We start from the raw sequence: 26,914 nt of genomic DNA on the forward strand, positions 1-26,914 counted from the left end.
TTTCTTTTGCTGTGCCTCTGTGTACTTATATTGCCATAATTACTGCATACATCTATGGTGCTGTCACCACATTGTGCAAATATACTCCTGTTTATATGTTGTGCATTTTAATATTCTCATATATGTGTGCTGTACAGTTTAATATACACCTGTATATATGCTGTGCAGTTTAATATACTCCTGTATATGTACATTGCAGTTCAGACTTATTAGACATGCATTAACTGTCTGATGATTCAGTTGGTGTGGAAAGTCATAATCTACATGTCATTTAAGTTACATCATCTTAGCATATCTCTATTTCTGCTCCATAGACCCTGCATTCTTTAATCTGCATCTCACCGTGAAATTAAATTTTTCAGAAATAAAGACAGGGGAATGTTGATTGGCAGGACGCATGCAAAGATAAAGGCTCACCTGGCAGTTACACTCAGGGAGGCAGAAGGGCCTCTCATTGCCATGGTGATGAGAAACAGATGATTGATGCTCTCCCTCTGTTCAGCATGGAACTGCTGCCCCTCCTCCCACTCCTTCAAGTAGCAAAGGCTACAGACTGACAGGTAGACAGGCAGGCAGACCATCAGACAGGCTGACAGACAGGCAGGAAGGCAGACAGACAGACACACAGACAGGCAGGCACAGAGGCAGACAGACAGACAGGCAGGGAGCCAGAGAGACAGACAGGCAAGCTGGCAGACTAAATGGTGTCACTGGCTGGAGTTCATGGACTGGTTTAAATGTGCTGCTGCAGGTTTTCTTTTTGTCATTCTGTTTCCCACACTTGTTTTTAACGGTCCCTGAGCCTCTGTGATCATTGGATAAATCTCTGTGCGGGGATGATCTCTCTGTGTGATAATGATCCTGCTAGAGGCCAGTGACCTCTCTGTGTTGTGATCTCTCTGCGGTGATCTCGCTCTGCGGTGATGATCTCTCTCTGCGGTGGTGATTGTCTCTCTGTACTTCCACAATCAAAGTGCAGTCTCAGTGTGTCTGAGTCTCTGGGTGTCTAAGTCCCTGGGAGGCCATGTTTCAGAGTGTGAGCCAGCTTGTGGGAAGCTTTGCAGTCTGTAACTGGGTGCAAAGTGCATGCATGCGTAATCTCCAGAATTGCAGTCCAGACCATCCCCTTCATCCACCGTCTACCACCATGGCTCCTAAACAGTTCCCAAATCACCCTAAAAATACAACCCACAATGCCACAAAATCCAGTCCACATGCCCATGAAAATCCTGTCTACTTTTCCCCCAAATACTGTCTGTGTCACCATAGAAATGTGTTCCACATTGCCTTCAAAATAATGCACTGGAGCATCCCTTAGACAAATACAGCTGGACTTCTACACCCCCTGCTATAAACCTTCAGATTAATCTCTTTTTTTACGACATAGACAGATCGCACCACCTTCTCTCCGGCTGACCTACGAGGAGAGGGAGCGGGGGCGGAGGGATGTTAACTAAATAAGGAGTCACGAGCTGACAAGTGGAGTGGGATATTGGATGTACAAGCGCAGGGATGAGAGAGGAAAAAGTGGTCGTATTCAGACTGTGAAACACGACAGTGCCATCTCTGACGATTTTTTTTTTTTTATTTTATTACAGCGCGCGTGGCCCTGGCCTATTTTCATAACGCGCTGTCTCGGCTTTATGTATTATTTATGAAAGGGATGCGGCCCCGCCGAGCGCCTCGCACTCCCCCCGCCGCCGTTCGGGATGGGGCTGTGACTGTTTAGCTCGACTCCTTGCTTTAACCAATACTAGACAGCATGGCTGTTTTGTCAATTTAGCGCATTTTAAAAGGGAACCTCGATTTCCGCACTTTTTCCTCCGCAGTTACACGCGGCACGTCGTGTACAGACGAACCGAGGGAGAGAATATCTGAGATCAGAGCGCACATCGCTACGACGCCGGAGGACTCTTGTTTTCGCCGTTTCCATGACAGGTACACCCAGCCGCGATGATGTTGATAACGTTATGTTTACAACCATGGCTCTGTTTTTTTTTTCTCGTGGAAATGGAATCCGCTTTTATTAATGTGTTGTGCTTGTATTTGATGCCGGACTTAATCGTTACTTGAACGCCATTGATAATATTAACACGCGGATCGCGCTTCTTGTATGGAAGCTTTGCTCAAAGCAGACGACAGGAAGTGTTTTTTTTGGACAAAAGATGTCTTAAAAACTAATAGTCAATAAAAAACTCTCATCATTAATATTAGAGTTGGTAGGTCCAGTTATTTTGATGGCATGCAAAACATGTTAGCAATAATAATAATAATCGTCACCATCAGCATCGTTGTCGTCATTTCAGTAAAGGTGTAGTCAGAAAACACTTCGATGGAAATTGGAAACAAACACGCTGACACAGACAGACAGACAGACACACACACGCACTTTCGCATGGTTCTGTAGTTTCATTTCAGCTTAATTTCTCCTCAGTTCTTAGTCATTAATCTGTGTTTGTGCCGTGCGCCAGGGTAGGTGTTGTAGCGGAATGTCTTTAATTTGTTTAGTGATGTTTATTAATTTGCTCGTATTTGCTCATGCAGTGAAGTCGGTGCAGAAAGTTAAGACAGATCCGCAGCAAGACTCCTCAGCTGCGGTCGAGTCGCCAGTTATTTCCATTTAATTGTGACCAAGTAATTCACTGCCTGTGGTAAAATGAGGGCAGTGCACTGAACCCTAAATTAGTAGTTACATTACATTATTGCCATTTAACATACACTCTTATCCACACCAAATTACATACGTGTAGGTTGCAGTTTATAACCATTCATACATCTTGAAATTAACTGAGATAATTTTGAGTTAGGAACTTTGCCCAAGGACACAACAACAATATGCTCATAGGGAGTCAAACCAGCAACCTTTCGGTTACTATCCCTGCTCCTTACTACTGCAACACACTACTGCGGGAAGTAATCAATGAACTTCTGATTCCCACAGTCATGTAGCTTAAAGCTGCATTTTGTATCGGTAATTAATCTGTTAAAGTGGAAGAAAAAGTGTAGTTATGATGAAGTGTCAGTTGTAAGAGTTGCAGTGGCCTACTATGCATGCTCAGTTGCCCTCATTTCTCCCTGACAGACGAAGGTACCAGGGGGGATGAAGCATCCTTGCTGGATCAGTTCCATTGAACAGTATGTGAACTGGATGATGTGAGCAGGATATGTGGAGTCTCTAACTCATGTGCAGGCTCTCTGGCTTGTGTTTGGGCTGATTGACTTCTGTGTGGCTGTCTGACTTATGTATAGGTTCTCTAACTCATGTGCAGGCTCTCTGGCTTGTGTGTGGGCTGATTGACTTCTGTGTGGCTGTCTGACTTATGTATAGGTTCTCTGAGTCATGTGCAGGCTTGCTGGTTCATATGCAGACTCTCTGAATTGGGTTTAGACTCTCTGATTTGTGTATAGGCTCTCTGACTCCTGTGTAGGCTGTCTGACTAGCTCCATGCATCCGGGTGAACTTGTTAATGTCGTAATCAGTGGTTGACTGCCTGCTGGGTTTTTGCTTACTTTTCCCCTGTGGCTACTTTTGGAAAAATAAACATGAGTGTTTCAGACTCCCAGACGTCATGTCACCTGCCTGTCAAAAGGCATTTGATCGTTGTACTGATGAGAGCCCAGCATTTCATCTTTGGCCCATTTTTGTGCCTGTTGCTAAAATAATAACAATAAAGTTTTTTGTGGTGCTTATAATATAGTATCATGAATAAAAGGTGAATAAAACAGTCACAGGAACTATGACAAAGACTGCAGTCTGTCTGATGGTTTATACAAGATTTTGGCTAAAGACCAATGCTTTGACTGGAATGGACTTGTCTTTTTTGCTGATTTATGTGGAATTTTGGATGCAGACTGTGTCTTTCTGCTAATTGAGTGGGATCATGTGTAAAGACTTCTGGCTAAAACTTCTGGGTAAGAACTGGTATCTCCACTGATTTGAATGAAATTATGGGCGCAGACTGTGGTCTCGGATGGCTGAGTGGGACTCTTGGTAAAGGTTGTAATCTCTTGAAATGAGGAAGGCTCAGATGGTCAGATCGCTTCCCTGTAACAGATATCAAAAGCCAAAATGATAATGCATAATTGTGTAATTTGACTTTATTTGACAAAATCCATATAAGGCATTTAACAAAGCATAAGGAAGAAATGTGCTTATTGGTCCAAAAGCTCCTGAAAAAATCTACTTCAAATCTGATCGCATTTACAGAGCTCAAGGTAACAAACACAGCGCTGCAGTTTAAGACGCAACACTGCATACGCATGCACAGTTAATATTATTGCCATTATTTATTTGTTTATGTGACATGCTTATCCAGAGTGGCGTTATGGGCCATCGAGGGAGGTTGCGTTTCATGCACATCACAGCAGCAGTACGACTTACAAGAAGGCATGTTCAGAACTGTGAGCGGCACAGTAAAAAAGGACCAAGGTTAAAAAACCATTTAAAATATGAGTTTAAGATTTCATTTTTAATGCACACAGACAAAAGGAAGAGTGAGAGCCAACAAGGGAAAATATGGGAGCTGCAGCACATGAAAGACATGAAAGAGTTCCCTTCAAAAAGAAAAAAAATGAAATCTTTGTAGGGTCTTTTTGTAATTAAAAGTCTCTTTCATCTCAACAGAGTGCCATGAGGCTTGTGCAGTGTTTTGACAGGGTTTTGAGATGCTGTCTTTCTTGTGGGCCATGATTGGCTGGGTTACATCACCAGACCGATATGGGTGGGAAACTCATTCATATCTGTGGCCTGCCCTTTGGAAGTCAAAAAATCACTAGGAAAAAAAAGAGCAAGCCACAGATGCAGTGAGTGTATATGTGTGTGTATGTTCTTGTGTTCTTCTGTGTATGTGTGCATGGTCTTGTACCTGTGTGTGAATGCTCTTACACACCTACTGTACCTGTGTGTGTGTGTGTGTGTGTGTGTGTGTGTGTGTGCGCACGTGTGGCAAACAGACAGATCTCATTCAGACCTGAGGAAACAATGCAGTTGATTCGGATTCTGCACAACTCCTCAACATTTGGATTCCAGTTAAAATGGCAGAATAAATCGGCATGCTTCAGTCTTTAAAGATAAATCACACACAAGCTGATGTGGCCTTTGTATAAACCCTGCACTAGCTTGACAGATAGCAATCAATGTACAGGAACAAGATATGCACACATCACATTACAATAAACAGGAAACAGGAAATACAGACTGTGAACCAAAGGCCTGGCAATGCACTGGATTTCCACTGGAAAATGCATAGAAAAATGTAAAAGGAAAAAAAAAGCCATTTGCAGAAGACAGCCTTCATGTCTTTATATTTTCCTACTGCATTGCACATAAAAACATTAACACCTATTTCAGATGCTAGCCTGTCAGGGCAGGTTCTGTTCTGTCATTCTTTGTAACAAATGATTCAGGACCAGCCCACCTGCTCCCGCATTCTTGCTCGAGACATTGCGTGAAAAAGATGAGTACAGAATCAGGATCAGCTCCTGGAGGGTAGAATCTGTCTCTTGGTGCCACATTTAGGGGAGGTAGGTTACAACCCCTCTCTCCTGTGTGTGTGTGTTTACTGTGACATCACAGTAAGTCTGGAGTGAACAGAAATAACAGCTGTAGGCCTACACGGCCACCGGGACATGGTGTTTCCATGGTGACACGCAGGACTGATCACAACCTTTATACAGGCACACACACAGACACCCAGACACCCAGACACACACACATAAACACGCACAATTTCTTCTCATGAATGAATTCATGGAGACACGCAGACACATACACACTCATATACGCACACATAAACACACACACAATTTCTACTCATAAACAAATTCAGAGAGAGAGAGACACACACACACATACCTCTCTAGCATCTCTCCACGGGCAGCTTCCTGTAAACTCTGAAATCTCAATGGAAGGCAAGTCTTTGAGCTAATGAGAAGCTGTCCGATTCCCTTCCCCTGGTCAATCACTCTTTTTCTTTTTCTAATCTGTGCAATGGGTGAGTCCTGTGACAATACCGAGGAGGTGTATGATATAGAAACAGCTTGAATACTTCCACTGTTTCCTTGCTCTTTCATTTTCTGTCTTTTTTCAATGGAGGCTTAAAGCCTGAAGAATACTTAGCTGAGTCCCATTATATAAGACTGGCTCTGTCCCTGTGAATGCACATCGGTATTAAACTGGCACCATGCAATATTCATGTCCTGTCTCATGCCTCATTGCACTGTGAAGCTGTTTAATGCAGCTTTACCTGAGCCTTACCTGAGCGTTACCTGACACCATGCAGTGCCAGTCTTCTTTTACTTACCTGTGGCACTGGGAGTGCACCAGTGAGGGGAGACCGAGACCTCATGAACCCCACTGGGCAGGGCTAACGTTTTGCTGGCAATCCCCGGCCTGTGTGAACCAATCAAAAGAGCCTGACATCCACTGAAAAACACTGTCGCTGGTTGAGACCAGAGAGTCATTGAAGGAATATGATAGCCTCACCCATTCTGGTGTTCACAAAGCCTCAGTAGATTAAAGAGGGCTGTGTCTGTGTACCTGAACGCCCCTGTGTGTTCAACACCACGGCCACTCTGACGTACTGTTACCTCATTGTTACCTCATTGTTTTATTACATTATTACTGGTTTAGCAGATGCTCTTATCCAGAGTGGCTTTGCATAGTTTACATATCTTCCATTTATACATACACACACACATGCATTTACTAAAGCAATGCAGATGAAGCACCTTGATCGAGGGTGCAGCTGTTTCAAGAAATGTCCCCTCTGGGACTGGGGAGAATTGATCCCTGGCTCTAGGCTGTGCTGGTTTTTCCTAGTTTAGGTTTTTCCTAAACTATTCATCAGTAAGTTTGGTTGGGCTGCTAACTGAATGCTGAAACTTTATTTCATGCCCCCCCCCCCCCCCCCCCCCCTTTAATTTTCTGTGATTTCTCTGTGAAAGGAACTGCTGCTGCTGAAGGGATGTTTGTGCTCATGAAAAGACACAGAGCTGGATATTTGCTGATGTAATCTGGGTTTGAGCTCCCTGTTTAGCAGAGCTGAAAGTAGTAGCTTGTTTTTTAGTGTGTTAGCTAACATGCCTATGGAGCTGGGGGAAATTTGCCTTTAGCTCAACTGGTAACTGCGATGGTCATGAGAGATTCACTGTGGGACAAGAACAAGAGTTTGGAGTGCACTTGCAGAGTTGCAGACCTCATTCATGTTCTTTACATTGACAACAGCATTGCAGTGAGAGTGATGTACAGTGTCTGTACTGGGGAAAGTCCTCCCGCCCTCTACAGCTCCCACCCCTCTCAGCGTGGCTTCAGTCCAACACCACACGTCCTGCAGGTACAGGTAGAACAGCAGAAGTAAGACGCTCCCACTCTTGCTCGCACATGCAGTTTCAGAGAAACGGAACTCTGTCGAGAGGCTGTCTGCACAGTGAAATGGCTCAAGCTGGAGATCTACAGGACCAGGACCGGTTTAGTTGTCAGATCTGTGTGGGTCTACTGAAGGATCCAGTGACTATTCCCTGTGGACACAGTTATTGTATGGGCTGCATTAAGGGCTGCTGGGATCAGGATGATCATACTGGTGTCAACAGCTGTCCTCAGTGCAGAGACCCAAGGCCTGTTCTGGGCAGAAACACTGGTGTAGTAGAGCTGAAAGTAGTAGCTTGTATGAGTCCTGCGTAAAGCTAGTAGAGTAGCAGGTTACAGTTTCAGCAATGATGTCAATCCCTCACACTTGGTTAGCTAGCATTATCTTGGCTATGGAGCTGGTAAATTATGGTATGGTATGATAAATTGCCTTTATCTCAAGGAGGTTGGTGGTTAGAGTGGGGTGGTGTGACGAGAACAGGGAAGCGAAACGGGAAACCTTTTGCTTTCGAGACCTGCTCTCCGCCACTGCACCACATCGCTGTCCCAGGTGATGTCAGTTGTAAGGGGCACTGCATCCAGATCGGTGTGCCTGTAGTGTTGTGGTCTAACCCGACCGCCTGACAGCTCAGCTGGAAACAGAACCAGCCTCCGTGCTGGGTCCAAGGGGCCCAAAACCGAAACCCCAGCCTGGCCTGACCCATGAATGAGCCAAACACAGCCTGAAGACGATAACTTTACCTGTCACCGGACTGATGATGGGGACGCTTGCGCTGAACCGCTATTAGGCCTAATCACCAACCAGCTGTTGGCAATAATGAAACAAACTCAAAATCGAGTTCAGCAGCTTTATGTGTATCGAAATCATCTTACCAACACCTCTCATTTCCTGAAAAACTGTGAATTTAGTGAATAATGGTGCATACAAAGAAAATAAGTAAGTCCAACAGTATGTAACATTCAGTGGCTTAACACAATACAGCCGGTCCTTGTTGGGAAGACAGTGCACTGTACTGTGAATAAAGTACAAGTAAATAAATAATTGAATGAAAACTTGAAACTTCATCTCAATGGTTCCAAAACTTGAATTGTCGTTTTCGGGAAAGTTGAGGTCACTCAGGGGAAAACAAGTTCTTCATGTCTAAATCCTTTGCTCAAGGTTGAAATGTGCAGTAGCCTTAAAAACATTAATTCCCTTTATTCGTGTGTCATTCATTCAAAATGAGATTTTAGGCCAGATTTCAGACAGAGAAAACCTGACATCCAGAAGTGTTTATCCCAATCTGACTTGAACTGGAGTTATATAACACAACTGTCACGGACCCGACATGCTTCACTGGGTCCTGTTGGGTTTGGGTTTGGGTTGGGTTGCAGGGCTGGGAGAGGCTGGATGTGCAGATGGGCCTTCAGGACCTGGGACAGCGCCGGTTCCTCACACAGACACAGCGGGACAGTTCCACCCCCCGACCACCAGGGGGCAAATTTCTCTGTTCTCTCAGTGTTCAGGCTTCTCATGCATTATTACAGGTCCTCGGTTTCGGTCGGCTCTGTCAGTTTATGGAAGCAGCAGGCATGAATGCGAGTGGATGCTTTCTGCACAAACCACCTGCACTCACCTCGCTTCTTATACGTTTTATGCATTCGGACTGATGCTGTCATTTACATAGTTTGTGTATAACATAAAGTGACACATGCACACACACACACATATCCGTACATGCATGCACACACACATACATACACACACACACACACACACACACACATACACACACACACATCCGTACACGCATGCACACACACAAACGTACACACACACACATGCACGCATGCACACACACATATCTGTACAAGCATGCACACACACAAACATACACACACACACGCACGCATGCACACACATGCGCACACACACACACACACACACGCCTTCCATTTCAGGACCACCACACAGCTTTTAAATAAACTGTTAAAAGGGTAGTGATTCTCATTATGTCATTTAGCAAATTGGCTTTGCTTTGATTGAGGGAGTCAGGGGGGAGAGGGCTTGTAAGATGTTGTGCATGTCATTAATTAAAATAACAACCGTCTGACACCTGGAGGTTTGTCTGGCAAAGACAGCATTGCTGGAGAGTGGGAGGCTCTCGGAAGAGAGACCACGGATGGGAGATAATCCTTTCCAAAGCCTCCTCTTCAGCCTCACTTAAAAATTTAATTAGCGCTTATGCGTGTATCTCTGCTCTCTGCGTGCATCTGCTCTCCGCACGCGGCGATGTTCTGGGAGCGGGACAGCGGAAAGCTCTCCCCGGTCCCCCTCTTTCAATCAGATTTTGGGCTTTGCCTCTGCATCGATGCTCCCACACATCACTGTGCATATCAGACCATTAAAAATGTATCTCTCTCGCCCCCCCCCCCCCCTCTCTCTTTCAAATTCAAATTAATGCTGAAATTCAGGCCGTGCTCTGCTGGAATCATCACAATGATTTCACCATAAAAGCGGGATAACGTATAAAATATGCATTAAAATCACAGCTCTGTCTTTCGCTCTCTGTTGCACTCTCTGCGTCTCCGACTCTCCTCTGTCTCTCCTCTCCTCTCTCCTCCTCTTTCTCTCTATGTCAGTCTTCTCCTCACTCTTTTACGTGTGTATTTTGCTCTCTCTCTCATTCTCTTTCTCAATCACTGTCTCTCATTTTATTTCAGGTTAACATGTTGCATTGGCTTAAAACACATTGTAAATACATGTTTGCAGCACATAGAATGCAAGATACAGTACCAAAACCTAACAAACAACTAACAACAAAAAATTAATAAATAAATGTGAATTTAAACCAGTTGACATTATGCAGGTTAACTATTTCAAGTAGTGCAATGATAAATACAATAATGCTATAATACAACAATAATACAAAAGTGACAGAACTTGTAATCAAAATATTTAGAATTGACAATAAAATCTGGATATCAGATTATGTGTTAGTTACTAGTGAGTTTTTAGAGGTTATTTTCAGTCCCTGGCTGTATGCGGTCCTGCTAGTGAGGCTATCGGTCCTTTCCTTCTCAGGCCTTAGCATTTTTCACTGTCATGAAAGTGAACTGATTTCTGATATGAGGGTATAACGTTATAAAAAAGCTTCATTACTTTTGAACAGTTGATGGTGTGCGTGCACTCACCCTGTGCTTTCTCGATCTGCCCCCCTCACTCTCTCCAGGAACCCCGGCTGTGAGCGCCATGGCCCTGCACCAGCGCCCTCTGCTGGCCCTCCTCGGCCTCGCCCACCTGGCCCGTCTCGCCCTCCCTGCGCCCGGCTGCCCGTCCAGGTGCCGCTGCTACAGCCTGACGGTGGAGTGCGGCTCCATGGGCCTCCGAGAGATCCCCGCCCACGTCCCGCCCACCACGCAGGTCTGTGCCCAGTCATGTCGCTCGGGCGGCGGCGCTCATCCAATCAGATCGGGAGGTGCGGCTGCACATAGGGCCTCAGAAACCAGTAGGGACAAGCAGCACAGGGTACCCCACCCACCCAGAGCAAATCATTCACCCAAGAGAAGATCCCTATCCATCACCATTTGGCAAGATTCCAGCCAGTTGTCCAATCAGATCAGAGAACAGTGACACTCTGAATATTGTATTGACCAATGGGGATGGAGGGCACAGTTTTTTTGTCAGGAATCACACAGGGTCGGCTTCCAGTCACAGCTACTGTGTTAGTGGACCACTTGTTACAATCGCACACCACCTCTGTGCCAACACTTCACCGCCCTGCTCGGCATTTGGGCCTCTCAGCTTTAAACGGCCCCTCTTATTACAGGCATAGTCATCCTGCAGCAGGAGTGCAGGAGCCAGGCAGAGCTGGTGCCTCACCGGCGCTGAGGTGCAGGCTTCTGTCTGAATGTACTTATTAACCTCCATCACCTCTCCTGCAGCCAACATGAGGCTGCCTATTCTCACACCTCTACCCACGGGTAGCGTACAGAGCTTACAGGAACAAAAAAAACCCTGAACTGTTTCAGCTTCGTAAAGCTTTTTCAATTATATATACAGTATGTATAGCATCAGTCAAAATTTTGGACATACTTTTCTTTCTTTATTTTTACTATTTTCCACATTTTAGAATAATAGTAAAGACATCAAAACCATGTAATAACACAAATGGAATCATACAGTGAGCAAAAATAGTGTTAAGCAGATCAAAACTGCATAAGTTTCAAGCAATTAAGCAGTCTTTAGATCAAAATGTCTTGAATCCACATTTCCCATTATCTTTATCAGGTGTGTATATATACATATATATATATAACATCACAGGGTGAACACATGCAGTCTTTGCCTCACCTAAACCCTCAGCTGTTGATGGACATGAAAATTAACAAATTTGTGAATGTGTGTGTTTTGTGTATGTACTACCTGTTGGACTTCCTGTCTCCACACAGACCATCTTCCTCCAGGACAACGCCATTGGTCAGATCAGGGTGGCCGATTTGTCCCGCCTGGGCCAGCTACACTACCTCTACCTCCAGAACAACAGCATCTCAGCCCTCGAACCAGGGGCCTTCCGCAGCCAGGGCCAGCTGCTGGAGCTGGCCCTCAATAGGAACCGCATCCACCTGGTCAGCGCCAACGTTTTTCAGGGCCTGGAACACCTGCGCATCCTTTACCTGGCCGGGAACCAGATCACCCGGCTGCAGGACTACACCTTCCGTGGCCTGCAGGTAAGCCGATTCTCCACCAGAGGGCGCAACAACGATAAAAAAACTAATAAATATCAGGAACAATCAGTATAAGTCTGAAGCACATTGTGACATCAAAAACACATGTTAAGTACAGAGCTGTGCTGTTTGTATGAGTGTAATTACACAATTACTTTGAAAGACTCTATCCCCCATTTGTGTTATTACACAGTGGAACTAAGTATAATTACACACTGTAGCTACACTGAATTACACACATACACACACACACACACACAGTAATCACACTGAATTACACATTGAATGACCCCATTCATGTAATTATACAGTGTAACTAAATGCAATTACTTGTACTCTAATTACACTTAATTACACACACTCAACAGTTCTATCCCCCGTTTGTGTTATTACACGGTGTAACTGTAAGTGTAATTACACACACTGAACAACCCATTACAAAATGGTAGTCAAAATGCCTTACAACATTGACTCGTGTTCCCGAAGCAACTACAGTGTTGCTACACTGGTGTGAGGTGACTGTGAAATAATGTTATTGTGAGTATTCGCTTGATTGTGATGTTAAGTGTGATGTTGTTTATGGTGTCATTTGTGATGTCATCTGTGATGTCATTCGTGATCTATATGATGTAATTTCTGATGTCGTTTTTGAAGTCCTTTGAGATGTCACTAGTGATGTCGTTTGTGATGTCATTCAGGATGTGGGTTGGATGTCGTTTATGTTTGTGATGTCCTTTGTGATGTTGCTCATGATGTCAGTAATTCTCTCCCCCTCCCCCCTCCCTCACAGCGTCTGCAGGAGCTGCACCTGCAGGAGAACAGCGTGGAGATGCTGGGGGAGCAGGCTCTGGCGGGACTGTCCTCCCTGGCACTGCTGGACCTCAGCCGAAACAACCTGCGCACCCTCCGCCAGGCCTCGCTGCGCCCCCTGGTCAGCCTGCAGGTGCTGCGTGTCACAGGTAAGCGGCGCCACTGTGCTGTCACAGCGCTGTCAATGCCTCCTGCCTCCGTCCATCACTGTGACAAAGGCAAACCTTTCAAGCACTTTGGATGCAGATGATTTGGACTTGTAAACAAGTTTTTTGTCTTCCTCTTCTTTCCCTGTCCTTTCCTCATTTCCCTCACTCTCTCCTTTGATCGTGTCTCATCCCTCCCTTATTCTTCGTGTCTCCTCCCTTTTCCCCCTCTGTCTCTTGTACTGCTGTCCACCCACTCCCCTCCTCTTGTGTTCTCTCTTTATCTCTCTTTTTGTCTCTCTCTCACCCACTCACTCTCTCTCTGCCTCTCTCTCCCCCCTCACTAATTTTCTCTCCCTGTCTCTCTCTTCCCTCACTCTGTCTCTACATCCTTGCCTTCTTTTTCTCCCTCGTTCTCTCTCTCCCCCCCGTCTTCTCTCGCTCTCCCTCCTTCTATCCCCCCTCCCCCCTCTCTCCCTCTCCTCTCTCTCTCCCTCTCTCTCCCTCTCCTCTCTCTCTCTCCCTCTCTCTCCCTCTTTCCCCCCTCCCCCCTCTCTCTCTGTCTCTCTCTCTCTCTGTCTCTCTCTCTTTCTCTCTGTCTGTCTCTGTCTCTTAGAGAACCCGTGGCGCTGTGACTGTGCTCTACACTGGCTGCGCGGGTGGATCGGCGGGGAGGGCCAGCGGCTGCTGAGCTCGGCGGAGAGGCGGCTGCTGTGCACCGAGCCGCCGCGGCTGGCCCACCGCAGCCTGGCGGAGGTGCCGGCCAACAGCCTGGTGTGCATCCCGCCCGTGGTGCGGCTGGAGCCCAGGCGCCTGGCTGTGCGGCTCGGGGAGAACCTGCGGGTGTCCTGCCACGCCTCCGGGTACCCCCAGCCCCAGGTGACCTGGAGGAAGGCCTCCCGTGGCAAGGCGCCCCGGGGGGTGGCGGAGGAGGCAGCGGCGGGAGGGGGTGCGGGGGTGACCAGCCGGCCAGGGGCGGGGGCGGGGGCGTCCAGGGAGGGCGAAGCGGAGGGCGAGCGCTTCGACCCGGACACTGGCAGTGGGATGCTGTTCCTTAGCAATGTGACTGCGGCACACGCCGGGCCCTACGAGTGCGAGGCCTGGAACCCCGGGGGCGTGGCCCGGGTGACCTTTCACCTGTCCGTCAACGCGTCCTCCTCCCCCTCCTCCTCCTCTTCCTCTTCCTCCTCTTCGAGGCCCCGCCTGCGTCTCCCGTACCCCGCGGGGGCGGACGTCAGCCGGGAGCCCCTCTACACGCTGGGCAGCATGGACTTCGACGCGCTGGGAACCGCAACGCAGACCGCCATCGCTGCCGGCATCGCCCTGCTGGCGCTCACCGCCCTGCTGCTGCTGGCCATGATCTACGGCCGCCACCGCCAGCGCAAGAAGGGCCCACAGGAGGAGGGCGTCCTCTACGTCAATGACTACTCCGACGGCCCCACCACCTTCGCCCAGCTGGAGGAGTACCGCGACGCCCGCGGCCACGAGATGTACGTGCTCAACCGCGGCGCGCCCGTCTTACCGGCCTCCGGCCAGCAGGGGGCGCCGCCGTCTCCCCCTCCCAGCGGGCCGCCGCGGGACCAGGCTGCGCGGACACTGAGGCGGGGGGCAGGGGACGGCGGGGAGGCAGAGCCCGAGGCCCTGTTCCTCAACCAGGGTCTGCTGTTCGACACGCAGATCGCCTACGAGATCCACTGCTGAGGAATGAGCCCTGCTCTCTGAAACCTCCCTTTTGCCAGGTGTCTTGGGCACAGCCCCCCCCCCCCAAAGAGGGAGACCTGCCCTTTGCTACTCCCTGCTTTCTCACTGAGAAAACCTCCCTTTTGCCAGGTGTCCTGCGCACTTACCTGAAAGCGAAACCGGACTGCCCTTTGCTTCTCGCTGAAGAGACCTGCACACAGTAAGACCACTGCACCTCACGCAAAGGGGGAGGATTTCTGCTAACATGACTGTTGCACGGTGAGAGACCACGCAGCTGTACCCACTTCACTGTGATGGAGCCCAGAAATGACATTTCGTTTCTGTAGGACTAGGGCGTCGACAGGAATGAAGGAGAACATATCGCTTGATTCACTGTGATGAGGCCTGTGATGTGGATGGAACCGTTTTCCACTGAAGAGCAGCAACCAGGCTGGCTCACTGGCACCCGCTCACTCACTTTTCCCACTCTAGAGCTGGAACATTTGACTGTTGCAGGGGAGAGAATCCATGCAGTTGCATCCATTGTGTTTATTCTGATGGTCCCTAGTGCAGTCTTATTTGTAAAACAAATCTCTTTGTTGGCTCAGATACCCTGCTATTCACACTCTATTTGTATTGATCATCTGCGATTATGGGTTGCCTAAGCACCTCTGGTGAACTCCAAAAGCTAGGTCACAAAATAGCAAGCAGCCCAACATATTTTATGCGAGCATATGTTTGCATAAAAGTAACATTCGCCCTGAGATTTGTTCAGGTTACATGAGTCACTGAGGCTCTGAAACACCTTAAAATGGAGGTCCACCCCTTCCCATCATCCCATATGCACTCTTGCCAAACACACATGCCTTACAGTCCCTCCATGATTGGTATAGCTTTGACACTTTAGTGCCACTCAGTCAAACACTGGGACGGTATTACAGACCCTTGGGGGCATATTAAAGAAGACTCTTCTCAGAGAAACCACAGTACCAAACCTCATTCCCTAAAAAAACTTGACAACCTGTCGCTTATCTTCAGATGTTTCCAAAAAAAAAAACTCCTGCTGGGGAGCTGGCACATTTGCCCCTCCCATACTGTGTATTATGACATCACCAGGAAGGCAGACTTCATAAAGTGCAGAACTGCAGGCTGCAGCAGCTTTGCTCTACACCAGTGCCACGAAACACTACGAAAAAAACCCCGGAGGAGACACACAGGCTGGGTTTGTTTTATATACCGTCAATATCCAGGAGCTGGAATTATTTTTGAAAAATGCCAAAAACTCATTTTATTCTAATACATAATACATGAACGAGGATGTCATTGTATGAATTGGTTTTGAATCTGGCACTCTTGACAATAACCTGCTGTTTTTTTTTTGGTTGTTCTGTTCAGATTTCATGTTGTGTTTCAGCCTCTATATTAATATTTTTATTTTATTTGTTTGCCTTTTTAAAGTGCCTGTGACATGACAGTATTTTTATGATTTCTTTTTTATGATACCCATGATCCAACATGTATAATATCTGACAAAGTGACAGTTTACTGACAACAGAATCTTCTACCTGCAATTCACACCAAATAATTTTCTTGCTCCCCTTTTCTGTAGGCAATACTGATCTCTGATCAATGGTCAGGTGGGAAGTTGTTGTTAAGTAAAGAGCTCTCCTGCTCAGAGAACAGTCTGCAGCAAAAAACCTGCTTTCAGGGGATGTTTTTGTAGAGAGATGTTGTCAGTTGCCAAGCTGTTTCCATGGTGATTTCCTATTAATGAGTGGGGGAAAGACATCTATAGAATTTCTACAGGATCTTCAAGGACCTTCATTGGACATATTGTGCTGTTATACTGTATATTACCTGAAATCTAAAACTGGAAAAAATGAGAAAAAAAAAGAAAATTTGACTTGAAAAATGTTTCAGTGTATCTATTTTTGTCCTTTTTATCTTAATAAAAGGCACTTTCTGATATTTTGTTGACCTCTCTATGGTGGACCTACAGGCATTGTTTTTTTCAGACCCTTTATTTTAGATTAGTTGTCCCCAGGCCTAGAAGAAAACCAGAAAAAAACAGCAAAAAATGTTTTACTTTTGTCATCAGTTACACAATGACCTCTGGTTGCATAGTAACACATATCCAGACATGCTTTCGATTTGAAATGATGTTGAATCCTTCATATGCCTTACTTGCCAAGAATATTTATTTTCAGTAAAATAAAATTGAATTAATAGAAAATGTCCTCAAAAAGGCCATTTGTTTCATCAAGGGAAAGAATAAGAAGAAAAAACTCAGGTAACTGCACCAAAAGGAACCTTGAAAATGTATCAGCAGATTCACAAATAAACTGTATTACTGTTCCCAGTGTGGGGAGAGTTTCAGATCAGAGAGAGGCACATCAACAAATTCATATAAAGTGTAACATGAAAGTAAAATGCTTAAATGTATTCGGGAAGAATGCATCTTTCCTGTGTATGTAATAGCTGACAGAGTACACTCTAGAAAGGATACGTTCAGAACTGAAACCTTAACCTGTCAAAACAGTCCCAACAAATAAATATCTGTAGTTAAGATGCAGCCACAAAAGTACTTACTGTATGAACACACACCCTTAATCTAGTCGATGGAACATCCCTGTGTGTGCATGTATATGCGTGTGCCGTTGCCTGTGTGTATGCGTGCGTGTCCGAATGTGACTACACGTGCATGTGAGTCTGTATATGTTAAAATGTGTGACCATGTGTGTGCGTGTGTGTGTGTGTTTGTGCGTGTGCGCGTGTGTGTGTGTTTGTGTGTGTGTGTGTGTGTGTGTGTGTGTGTGTGTTTGTGTGTGTGCGCGTGTGTGTGTGCACCTGTGTGCGCGTGTGTGTTTGTGTGTGTGCGCGTGCGTGTGAGTGTGTGTGTGCGTAGCACATCATTTGCGGAGGACCTGTTCTGAACGCTCACACCTTTGCTGTCAGGGGAAATGGCAGCCTTGCCACAGGAAACTGGGGGAGGCGAGGTGAGCTGTAGGTGCTGTTGCTGTTGGAAATTTCCGCTGCTAAAGCAAATGGACAGTTTGACCATGGAAGGTTGCATCGGGACACAGTCATATCCACTCCCGATTGTCTTGTTCTACAATGGTGAATGATTCTGTTGTGTCCCTCTGTTCCTTCTCTGGATGCCCCAAAACACCCAGTCAGCCAGGAGAGGAAAAGAGCTGAGACACAGTGGTTTCACCGAGGAGCAGGAAGTGACAGTCAGTCTGCAGAGAGCTGGGATCTCTGGCACACACACATGGCTCCTCTCCTCTTCCTCTTAATCTTCCTCACTGCACTCCACGGTAAGATAAAATACATTTTAAATTCAATGAGCACAACTACTTAGCACCAAAACAAATGGCTCAAAGCAGTTATCTGAGAAGCTATCTCAGTGCTTTTAAAAAATATATGGTTGCAGTACTCTGACATGCTGAAGAATGAATAGGGCAATATTTTTATTTTATGACACCAGTTAAAGTCCAAGATTTAAAGCATCACTGATGTGGGACAGACTGCATATCCCCTTCAGTTAGCTCGCACTGCTTTATTCTGGCAATGATATATATATAATGTCCATGTACAGCTTTAAGATGGCTGCAGTGTAGTGTAATGGCTGTTATGGAATATTGTAATATAATATTGTGTATAATATCGTAAATGGCATATGTTAATGGCATATATTAATCCCAGATGATGGACCAGTACCACCTTTTTCCCCTATAGGTCCACCTGAATTAAATGTGCCATTAAAGTTTTGGCTGTATGAATAGATACAAAAAGTCATAAAAACTATGTAGACATCGAGATATAAGGAGATAAGTGGTGGTGCACTGAGGTCCGTCTGGAGGGTGTACTGCACCCCTAAGCACCCCCATAGCGGTGCTATGTATAACCCTATAGATAAGCAACCTATAAAAGAACATGCGTGTCTGTTGTGTAAATAAAACAACACGTTACTTCATAAAGCTTAATATTTACAATTTGATAAACTGCGTAAATGTCGAGTTATTGTAAAAGTGTAGTTACTGTAATGTATTTATGGTTGAAAACACATTTCTACGGGACTCATCTGTGCCCTCAATAGTGAATCCAAACTGTGCGTAAAAGTTCAGCCACCGCGAAAGGCCGTGCGCACTGGGTCCACAGCCTGACCACAGCGGGTTTACAGAGGTTTCGGCCAAAGCGAGGCTAACAGGATGCAGAACGCTAGCGGGCGGGCAGTCCAGCCCACGGTTTCCACTTATCGACCCCTCCCCTGCAGACGAACTGAAAAACAAATTACGAAGTGCGCTTTATATAGACTCGGGAGCGCAGAGGTTCTTCTGTGTAACGGTCGGTCAGTTTAGAGTTTTGAAGCGGAAAACGAAAGATCTGAAAAACAGCTTGTTTTTTGTGATTTTAAGTTCAAATAAGATAAATAAATAAATAAATAAATAAATGTCGACCAAAATAAATATTCGATGTTTATTTTGCATCATAGAAGTGATAATAAACAGAAACAGCTTGATTTCCGTTTTTGATATCAGTGGCAAACATTCATCAAAAAACGAGCTGTTAACTTTCCGCTCCCCGCTTCAGAGCCTTCAATTGGCCGTTTGTATTTGGTTGGCATGACGATTTATTGTAAGAGTTCAATCTGGAAACCTGGAAAGGTGCGATCATAACATAACAGTGGGCATTGTGTTGAGTTATTATTAAGAGCGGATATTATAAAGACATGTTGTCGACTGACGCTACCTTCCTGTTGGAGGTACTGACATCGATTGCTGTAGCCTGGGAGAGAGGTGCACAGTGGGATTGACGAAAGAATTTTATGGTCTCCCCGAAATTTATTCTATAATACACCAGTAAAAAAACTGGTGTAGAAAACCCAATTATGACACTATAATTCCACTGATTGAATGGCCACCCATTAGATTTGATTTACATATTCTTCAGAGAAAGAAGATATTTCTTACACTACATTGCAATACATTATTGTTATTTAGCAGAGGCTCTTATCCAGAGCGAGTTACACGGTGCATCTAATAAAGTGGCATGGAAAGCTGCACAAACAGGAAGCCACTAACCACATACGAACAAGTGGCAGTGGTATACATTGTGATCAGATTGCATGCACATGCCTACTGTAGATCAATCTATAAGACACAGAGTGGCTCTGTAGCATAGCGGTCAGGAGCAGGGCCTGTAACTGAAAGGTTGCTGGTTTGATTCCCTGCTGCTGCTGTATGCTTGGGCAGGGTACTTACCCCAGAATTGCCTTAGTAAATATCCAGGTGTATAAATGGATACAACTGTAACCTCTGTAAGTTGCTCTGGATAAGAACGTCTGCTAGATGACAATAATGTAAAGTGAATTATTAGTGTTTATTCACATCTCACCATTTCTGTAATGAAATCAGCTTAATAAACAGCTCATAACAATTGCTGCCGCTTCTGTTCAGACCATCCTCACATCTGGACAAAGTATGAGTGAAAGTGCAGCTGTTTAAATGGATAACATGTAAAAATTGCAACTTGGGTAGGAGTGTCTGCTAAATGACAAGAATGTGATGTAAAAGATCAACATTTTATTAAGTGTCGTCCCTGCAGGTGCTGATTTCATGTCAATGGTGGTGGGTAAGATATTTGTAAAGGCAGGAGAGTCTGTCACCATCCCATGTGCCTACGAGCCCCAGCACAAAGATCACGTCAAGTACTGGTGCAGAGGGGCATCGTGGGAGTACTGCCCACCCATTGTTCGCACTGACTCTCCTCAGAGAAGGGGAGAGGTGTCAATCACCGATGACCCCGCCCAGCAGGTCTCCACTGTGACTCTGAGGAACCTGCAGGAGAGAGACTCTGGTTACTACTGGTGTGCTGTGGAGGCTGGTGGTGCAACACAGGATGGGAGCTCTGTCTACATCACAGTCACGAAAGGTAAAAGGAGATTTGTAATGCAGCAACACACACACACAGGACAGACCTTTTTTTTGGAGTATAACTCTTTTGTCCATCTTGGTGCTCTGAGCAAAGAGCAGATTACTGGTGAGATTCACGTGACAGCATTTTATTCTAGCCAGTGTCCAAAACTTACACTATTAATTACATAATTCATTGTCAATCTACAGCTTTGTACTTGATTATATAATTCATAACAATTTATTCCAAAGAGGACATGTAGGATTATCAAAAATGTATTCTATCCGGATTCTGTAAGAGTCCTGTGAACTACCTCAGAAGACTTTAATTTTGTGTTTGTGAAAACAGAGGTATTTGTTGTAGAGAGACTGTAGAGAGATTTTCATGTCAGTCGTTGGATGTTTAATTGGTTTTAATTATTATTGTTTAATTATCTGAGATAATGTTTAATGTTCAGTCTTTGCTCTCAGATTTAACAAACCATTAAGCTTTAAGAAATAATGGACCATTTCCACACATATGTGGTAATACTCAGAATTCAGTAACTGTCATGTCATGTTACTTGTAAGTAAATATGTGAATTTACTTATGAGCTCTTCAAACTCTTAGACAGATAGGTGTGCACAACTGTCAGTGTACACCACCTGAGGGAGACAATGGTGCAAATTACATTTGCAAATCGTGTTGTTGTTGTCTTGTTTCTTAAAAAAATGTTGTTCATCACTGAAAAGCATGAATAAGGACTCCAAACATATGAACTCCCAAGATATATCAGTTTGCAACTTGGAAGCTCAGTTAAGGTCAACTTTACCAGACTGTTAACTGTAACAGGCAAAAGGGATGTTTCACTGCTTTGTAGCGCATTCTGGGAAATAGAGGCAGAGAAACACAATGTGAGAAGACCTCTGCCCAGAAGGGGATTAGTGTAGCGGCCTGTCTGTTTCCAGCTTAAGCTGAGGGCAGAATTTTGTAGTCCTACTTGTTTTTTTCTGTTTTGCTCTTTTCCCTTAAAGGACACCATGCAGGGAGTTGGACCGTTGCCTCTGTGGCATTGTTTTAAATAAAGATTAACTAAGCTAAGTGTCAGTTGACCACCCTCTGTGGCTCTAGTGGGTTTGGGCACATAGAGGACAGAGCTGGCCCTAAAGGAGATCCCGAGAGTCTGTGAGTTCACCTGTGTCTCATAGGTTCAGGAAGTCTGCCTCTGCCACTTTTGTGTTTGTTTGGTTGTTTTCCTGCACTCACACACAACACTCAGTTAGACTACACCAGCTATTCCCCTTTACAGCCATTATTGTTGCATGTTTTCCAGCCAGGAACATAACAAAAAAAGACTGACTTGTTGCAGGAGGGAAAGAGTCACACATGGTGTCAGGAATGCAGCTGTTGCTTCACAGTTTGGCCACCAGATGGCCACATAAATTCCTTGAGTTCTCGCTCATTTAGTTCATGTGTTTCACCTGTGCTGATTAGTCAGTGTTCGCACCTGTGTTCACTGCCATTTAAGTTATGCTTTTTGTTCCTGTCCTTGCTCAGTGTTGAGATGCCATGCTGTGTCTGTGCACTGTTGCTCCTGTTTGTTTGTATTTTGAGGGTCTCCAGTAGAGGTAACTTCATTTTTAAACCAATCCTCCTGTGTCTCGAGTTCTCTCTTCATTTGGGTTCACTCTGCTCCATGTCACACCTGGATATCAGAGAGGGGCATTCTTGTGGACACTGAGACCTCTCTACTCATTCCTTGCCTTTCAAAATGCATGTCTATTAAACTATAAGGAGCAGTATATTTAGGCATTCACTTTATGGTGGTTACTTTTTATCAAGTGTAATTTGGATGCATGTGTAATTGGGGAGAAGCTGGCCAACACTTCTTGCATAAAATGAGCAGAAAAGAGCAAAGGTTAAAAAAAAAATTTAATTAAATACCTAAATAGATAAAGAAACCAACCTAAGCAAACAGCAGGAACCAAATGACCCTCTCCCCTGCTCTCTAGCCACACCTGTATTTAATAAGCCTTCAATTAGGCAGGTGTGGCTTGTTAGCTAATAGGCTGGTTCCCGTACAAATTACACATGCATGAACAATTACAGATTTGAAGTTAACAATTAACACAATTAACATTTAGCTCCTCGGAGGTGATGAAGGCTCTCCCTCACGATAATATTAACCAGCATTAGAGGATACATTTAACACAAAAATCTCACCTCAGTTGCATAGAACACTCGAGACACAAGAGGTGTGGTTCAAAGGAAAAACGAAAGTTAGCTTTACTGGAGACTTATGAGATACAAAACAGGCTTGGGCAAGAGTGCAAGTGGACTGCAGATTGGTCTGAGCAGAGACATGAACAAAGCACAGGGCTTAAATAACAGACAACAAATGAATAACTGACACAGGTGAAAGACCAACCAAATGAGACATACAGAACACAGGAAGTTATGTGGCCATCTGGTGGCCAACCTGGGGAGCAGCAGTTACAACTTCCATACTGCCCAACAGCTATGTTCGCATTATGGAAATTCATGTCTACTGAATGTTGAATTACAGACCTTTCCCCATGTCTCTGTGTTGTTCCGGTAGACATAGAGAGCATGACAACAGTGAGCAAGCTGTCTGCCCAGAGAGGAGGGTCGGTCACCATCCCCTGCCACTATGACCAGAGCTACAGAGACAAAATACTGGTGCAGGTGGAAGCCTCCAGGATCCTGTGATGTGATAGTGCACACCAACTCTCCCTGGAGGAGGGGAGAGGTGTCAATCACGGATGACCCTACCCACCTGCTGTTCACAGTGACCCTAGGGAACCTGCAGACAGGTGACATGGGTGCCTACCAGTGTGGAGTGGAGGTCGACGGGGCACCCAATCAGAAAGCATCCCTGTACCTGGTGGTCACCTCTGGTAGGCTGTCTCCTCCACAGAGCAGGAAGTGACATGCACAGTGAATGCTCTCTCAAACAGCTTCATCTGCTTTGTTGCTATTTACATTATAATGCAATTAATGGATGACTGCAAAGCAAGATTACAGTGGCTGTTACAGGAAGAGAGTAAGGTTACATATTCTGAGGTTTTGTCTTGAAGCAGTCAGTTTGATCCCGTTCTGTAGGTGCTGACATTAGACAGTGATTTGTGATCATCCCAAATGTTATACCTGTTTTGTTACATATGGGCTGACTTCTTGGCCAGGTCTTCCTTGCAGAAGAGTGGGATATCCTGATAAATCAGAGGTTAAAGAAAAATAACTAAAACCATTTCCTTTCGGTTGTTATTCATATGCTGATTTTCCCACCCTTAACACTGTCTCTGCGTTCAGGTTCTGCTGGTCTGTCGGTGCTGAACAACATGGTAGTGGGCGAGGAAGGGGGCAGTGTCAGCATCCAGTGTAGCTATAGAAACAATCCCAGACCAAGTGAGGTGTGGTGGTGCAGGAGTGGGAACTGGAGCTCCTGCCTGACAGCAGGAAGAACTGGGATATCCCAGCATGCATCTGTGCTGCTCAGCAATGACAGAGAGCTTGGGGTGCTGACCGTGACACTGAGAGGCCTGGAGAGGAAGGACGCAGGCTGGTACCTGTGCATCGCCAGAGACCTACAGGTCCCCGCCCACGTCACTGTCACCCCTCAGGTCACAGGTAAGTGAAAAATTAATATCAATCTCTACATTAGTATCAAGGGGTGTGTCCAGGGGTATGATTCTCACCTATAGTGCAAGATGTCTCGGATTCAAATACTGAACAAGCCCTTGCTTCATGTCATTGGGAGACCTACAAGTCCCTGCCCACTTCACTGTCACCCCTCAGATCAAGTAAACAAAGAATTTATATCAATCTCTGAATAAATAAAACATCTTTTCTGATATGTACACTTTCTGATATGGAGATCTCTAAGGAATTCTGACCACTTGGCGGTCTGATCTCATTGTATGCTCCTTGGAAGTTAATCTCATTTGCTAGATGATGGAATCTGACAGTTTGAGAGATCTCATCCTTAATGTACCCTTTTAGTACAGTTTTCTGCAAAAAGATAACAGTCTCCAGTGTTAGGTGTGAAAGTCACTGACTGTGATAGTCTTCAATGCTCTAGCACACCACGCTGTTTTTTCCACTACATTTCCCACTGTTCTAGGGGAGACCTGTAGGTGCTGGTTCTGTAAAGTATAAAGACACATGCTCCGTAACACATCTCTGTAGATGTACTCTGCCTTGCTGGACTTGGCACAGGCATCTGCTGTATTCACTCATTACATTATATTATACTATTGTCATTTAGCAGACATTCTTAACCAGAGTGACTTACATAAGTTACAGTTACAGTCTTAACAATTTATACAGCTGGATATTTACTGAGGCAATTCTGAGTGAAGTATGTTTCCCAAGATTACAGCAACAGTGCCCCAGCACTGAATCGAACCAGAAACATTTTTGTTACGGGCCCTGCCCCTTACCACTATGCTACACTGCTACCCCTCTCACTGTTTGGTTCACAACTTCATTTACTGTTGGATATTCCACATCTGAATACATTTTAAACCCTTTACAGGCTCATAGAGGTTAAAACCAGTAAGTGCAAACAAGCACAACAGGTTTTTTTTACACTTTGTTTTACACTTTGCACATCATCCCTGAAGGATCCATGGATACACTCACACTTTACAGATATACTACAAGTCCCACAGCGCACCATGGCAAAATGAACACCAACTGGAGGATAGGTGAACCTCTGATGACATGACACAAACTCATGGGCCGCTCAGAGGGTGCCACAGCAGAGAGTACGAGCAGACCTTGGCTGAACCCAGGGTCAGAGGTGAAGGGTTGATCGTCTGGGGAGCCAAGACAGGAGTCGGAGATGGGTAAAGAATTCCCTGTGTGTTTGTATGAAGAGTCTGAGCTGTGCCATCTCACTCTGCTTCCTGTCTCAGAGCCCCCGTCTCACTGCACACCCCCTCCCACCACCTCCATCACCCACGGAAACGAAGACCTGCTCAATTCCTGCAATTCAGACAGGTAAACCTTTCATGCAAGTGTTCTGTTTGTGGGTCACACCCAAGAAGAGGAATGGAGTATGGGGTCAAGCTTCTTGTTAGGTTGTTGTTCACAGAAACTGTTTAAAAGCTGCAGGATTGTAAACCCATAAAGCATACCATTCAATATACTTAGAATGCTAAAACAGAGAGGTGAAACTGGTTGGTAATAACTGGTAACATGAAATAATGCTGACACAATATAATGCTCCCTCATCCTAACAGGACAAAATCTGCAATTATGATGGGTCACAGAAGGAGAAAGAGAGGGAGCAGAAATAAAAGTTTTTTTTTTTAATAACACCTGCATGATGTTGTGAAATTAAAGAGAACGTTTTTTTTCTAGCTGCCAACCGGCTCTGAATGTGGTATTTACATGCGCTGTTGGTTTGGTCTACCTGACATGCACCATCGTTGCCATGCTGAAGTTCTGGACCTACCACTGTGAGCCTGGGATCACCTCCTAACGCTAACCCTAACCCTAACCCTAACCCTAATGCTAACCCTACCACTGTGAATCTGGGTTCGCCTCCTATCCGTGAAGCCATGAAATTACAACTTTAACATCCTGCAGAAATTCTGATTGAAATTATGGCAACCAAAATATTGCAATAAAAAAATTCAGCTTTGTTTTCACCCCTTCTTTCAGACTGAAGCAGAGGAAGGCGTTTTTGATGTGGTGGAGAGGCACCAGTCAGAGGTGAAAAGAAGAGTGTGTCTTTTGCCATTTTATTTCCATCTGTTCTCGGACACGTCGTGTCTAAGGCACTGTAACAACACAAAATACAGGCACAGTATTTAAAGACAAGGTTACAGGAAGCGGTACGGTCAGATCTTATGTGTACATACAGCTGTCTTCACACATCAGTGTACCTGTGAGAACTTTACTTACTTTCTTTACCTAGAAGTTAGTCATTACTTCCTATCAAATGGTACATAAAAGGTATGTGTATTTATGCACATGTGAATTTATGTTAGCATTAAGTGGGCCCCTCATTATGACATGAGCTCTCTCAATCTCTCTATTACTGTGCAGCTGTAGTTGCATTTTCAGATGCAACATTTTGTAACATTTCTGCATAATAGTTCACCATACTGTGCTGAATGGATATTCTGGCCAGTTACTTGGCTGATCCATTATATGATTTGATAAAAACAAAATGACATGTAACTTTTCTTAGACTGAAAGTCTCTCTCTTTGTTTCTCCTTTTCTCTCTTTCTCCTTCAAGCAGACTGAAGCTGTGTTGTGAATCAGAGAGAATCAAAGATT

General features: G+C 45.1%; 1 protein-coding gene across 1 annotated transcript; it reads left to right on the plus strand.

Annotated features, from left to right (window-relative positions):
• Positions 1-1,490: 1,490 nt before the first annotated feature.
• LOC118773657 (leucine-rich repeat-containing protein 24-like) lies at positions 1,491-15,972 on the plus strand. Its single transcript, XM_036522676.1, has 5 exons — positions 1,491-1,938; positions 10,579-10,769; positions 11,798-12,076; positions 12,864-13,032; positions 13,646-15,972. The coding sequence occupies exons 1-5, from the start codon at positions 1,932-1,934 to the stop codon at positions 14,728-14,730; spliced, it is 1,731 nt and encodes a 576-aa protein (XP_036378569.1). The 5' UTR covers positions 1,491-1,931; the 3' UTR covers positions 14,731-15,972.
• Positions 15,973-26,914: the final 10,942 nt, after the last annotated feature.

The sequence above is a fragment of the Megalops cyprinoides genome, chromosome 2, assembly GCF_013368585.1.
Source record: "Megalops cyprinoides isolate fMegCyp1 chromosome 2, fMegCyp1.pri, whole genome shotgun sequence".
NCBI lineage: Eukaryota > Metazoa > Chordata > Actinopteri > Elopiformes > Megalopidae > Megalops > Megalops cyprinoides.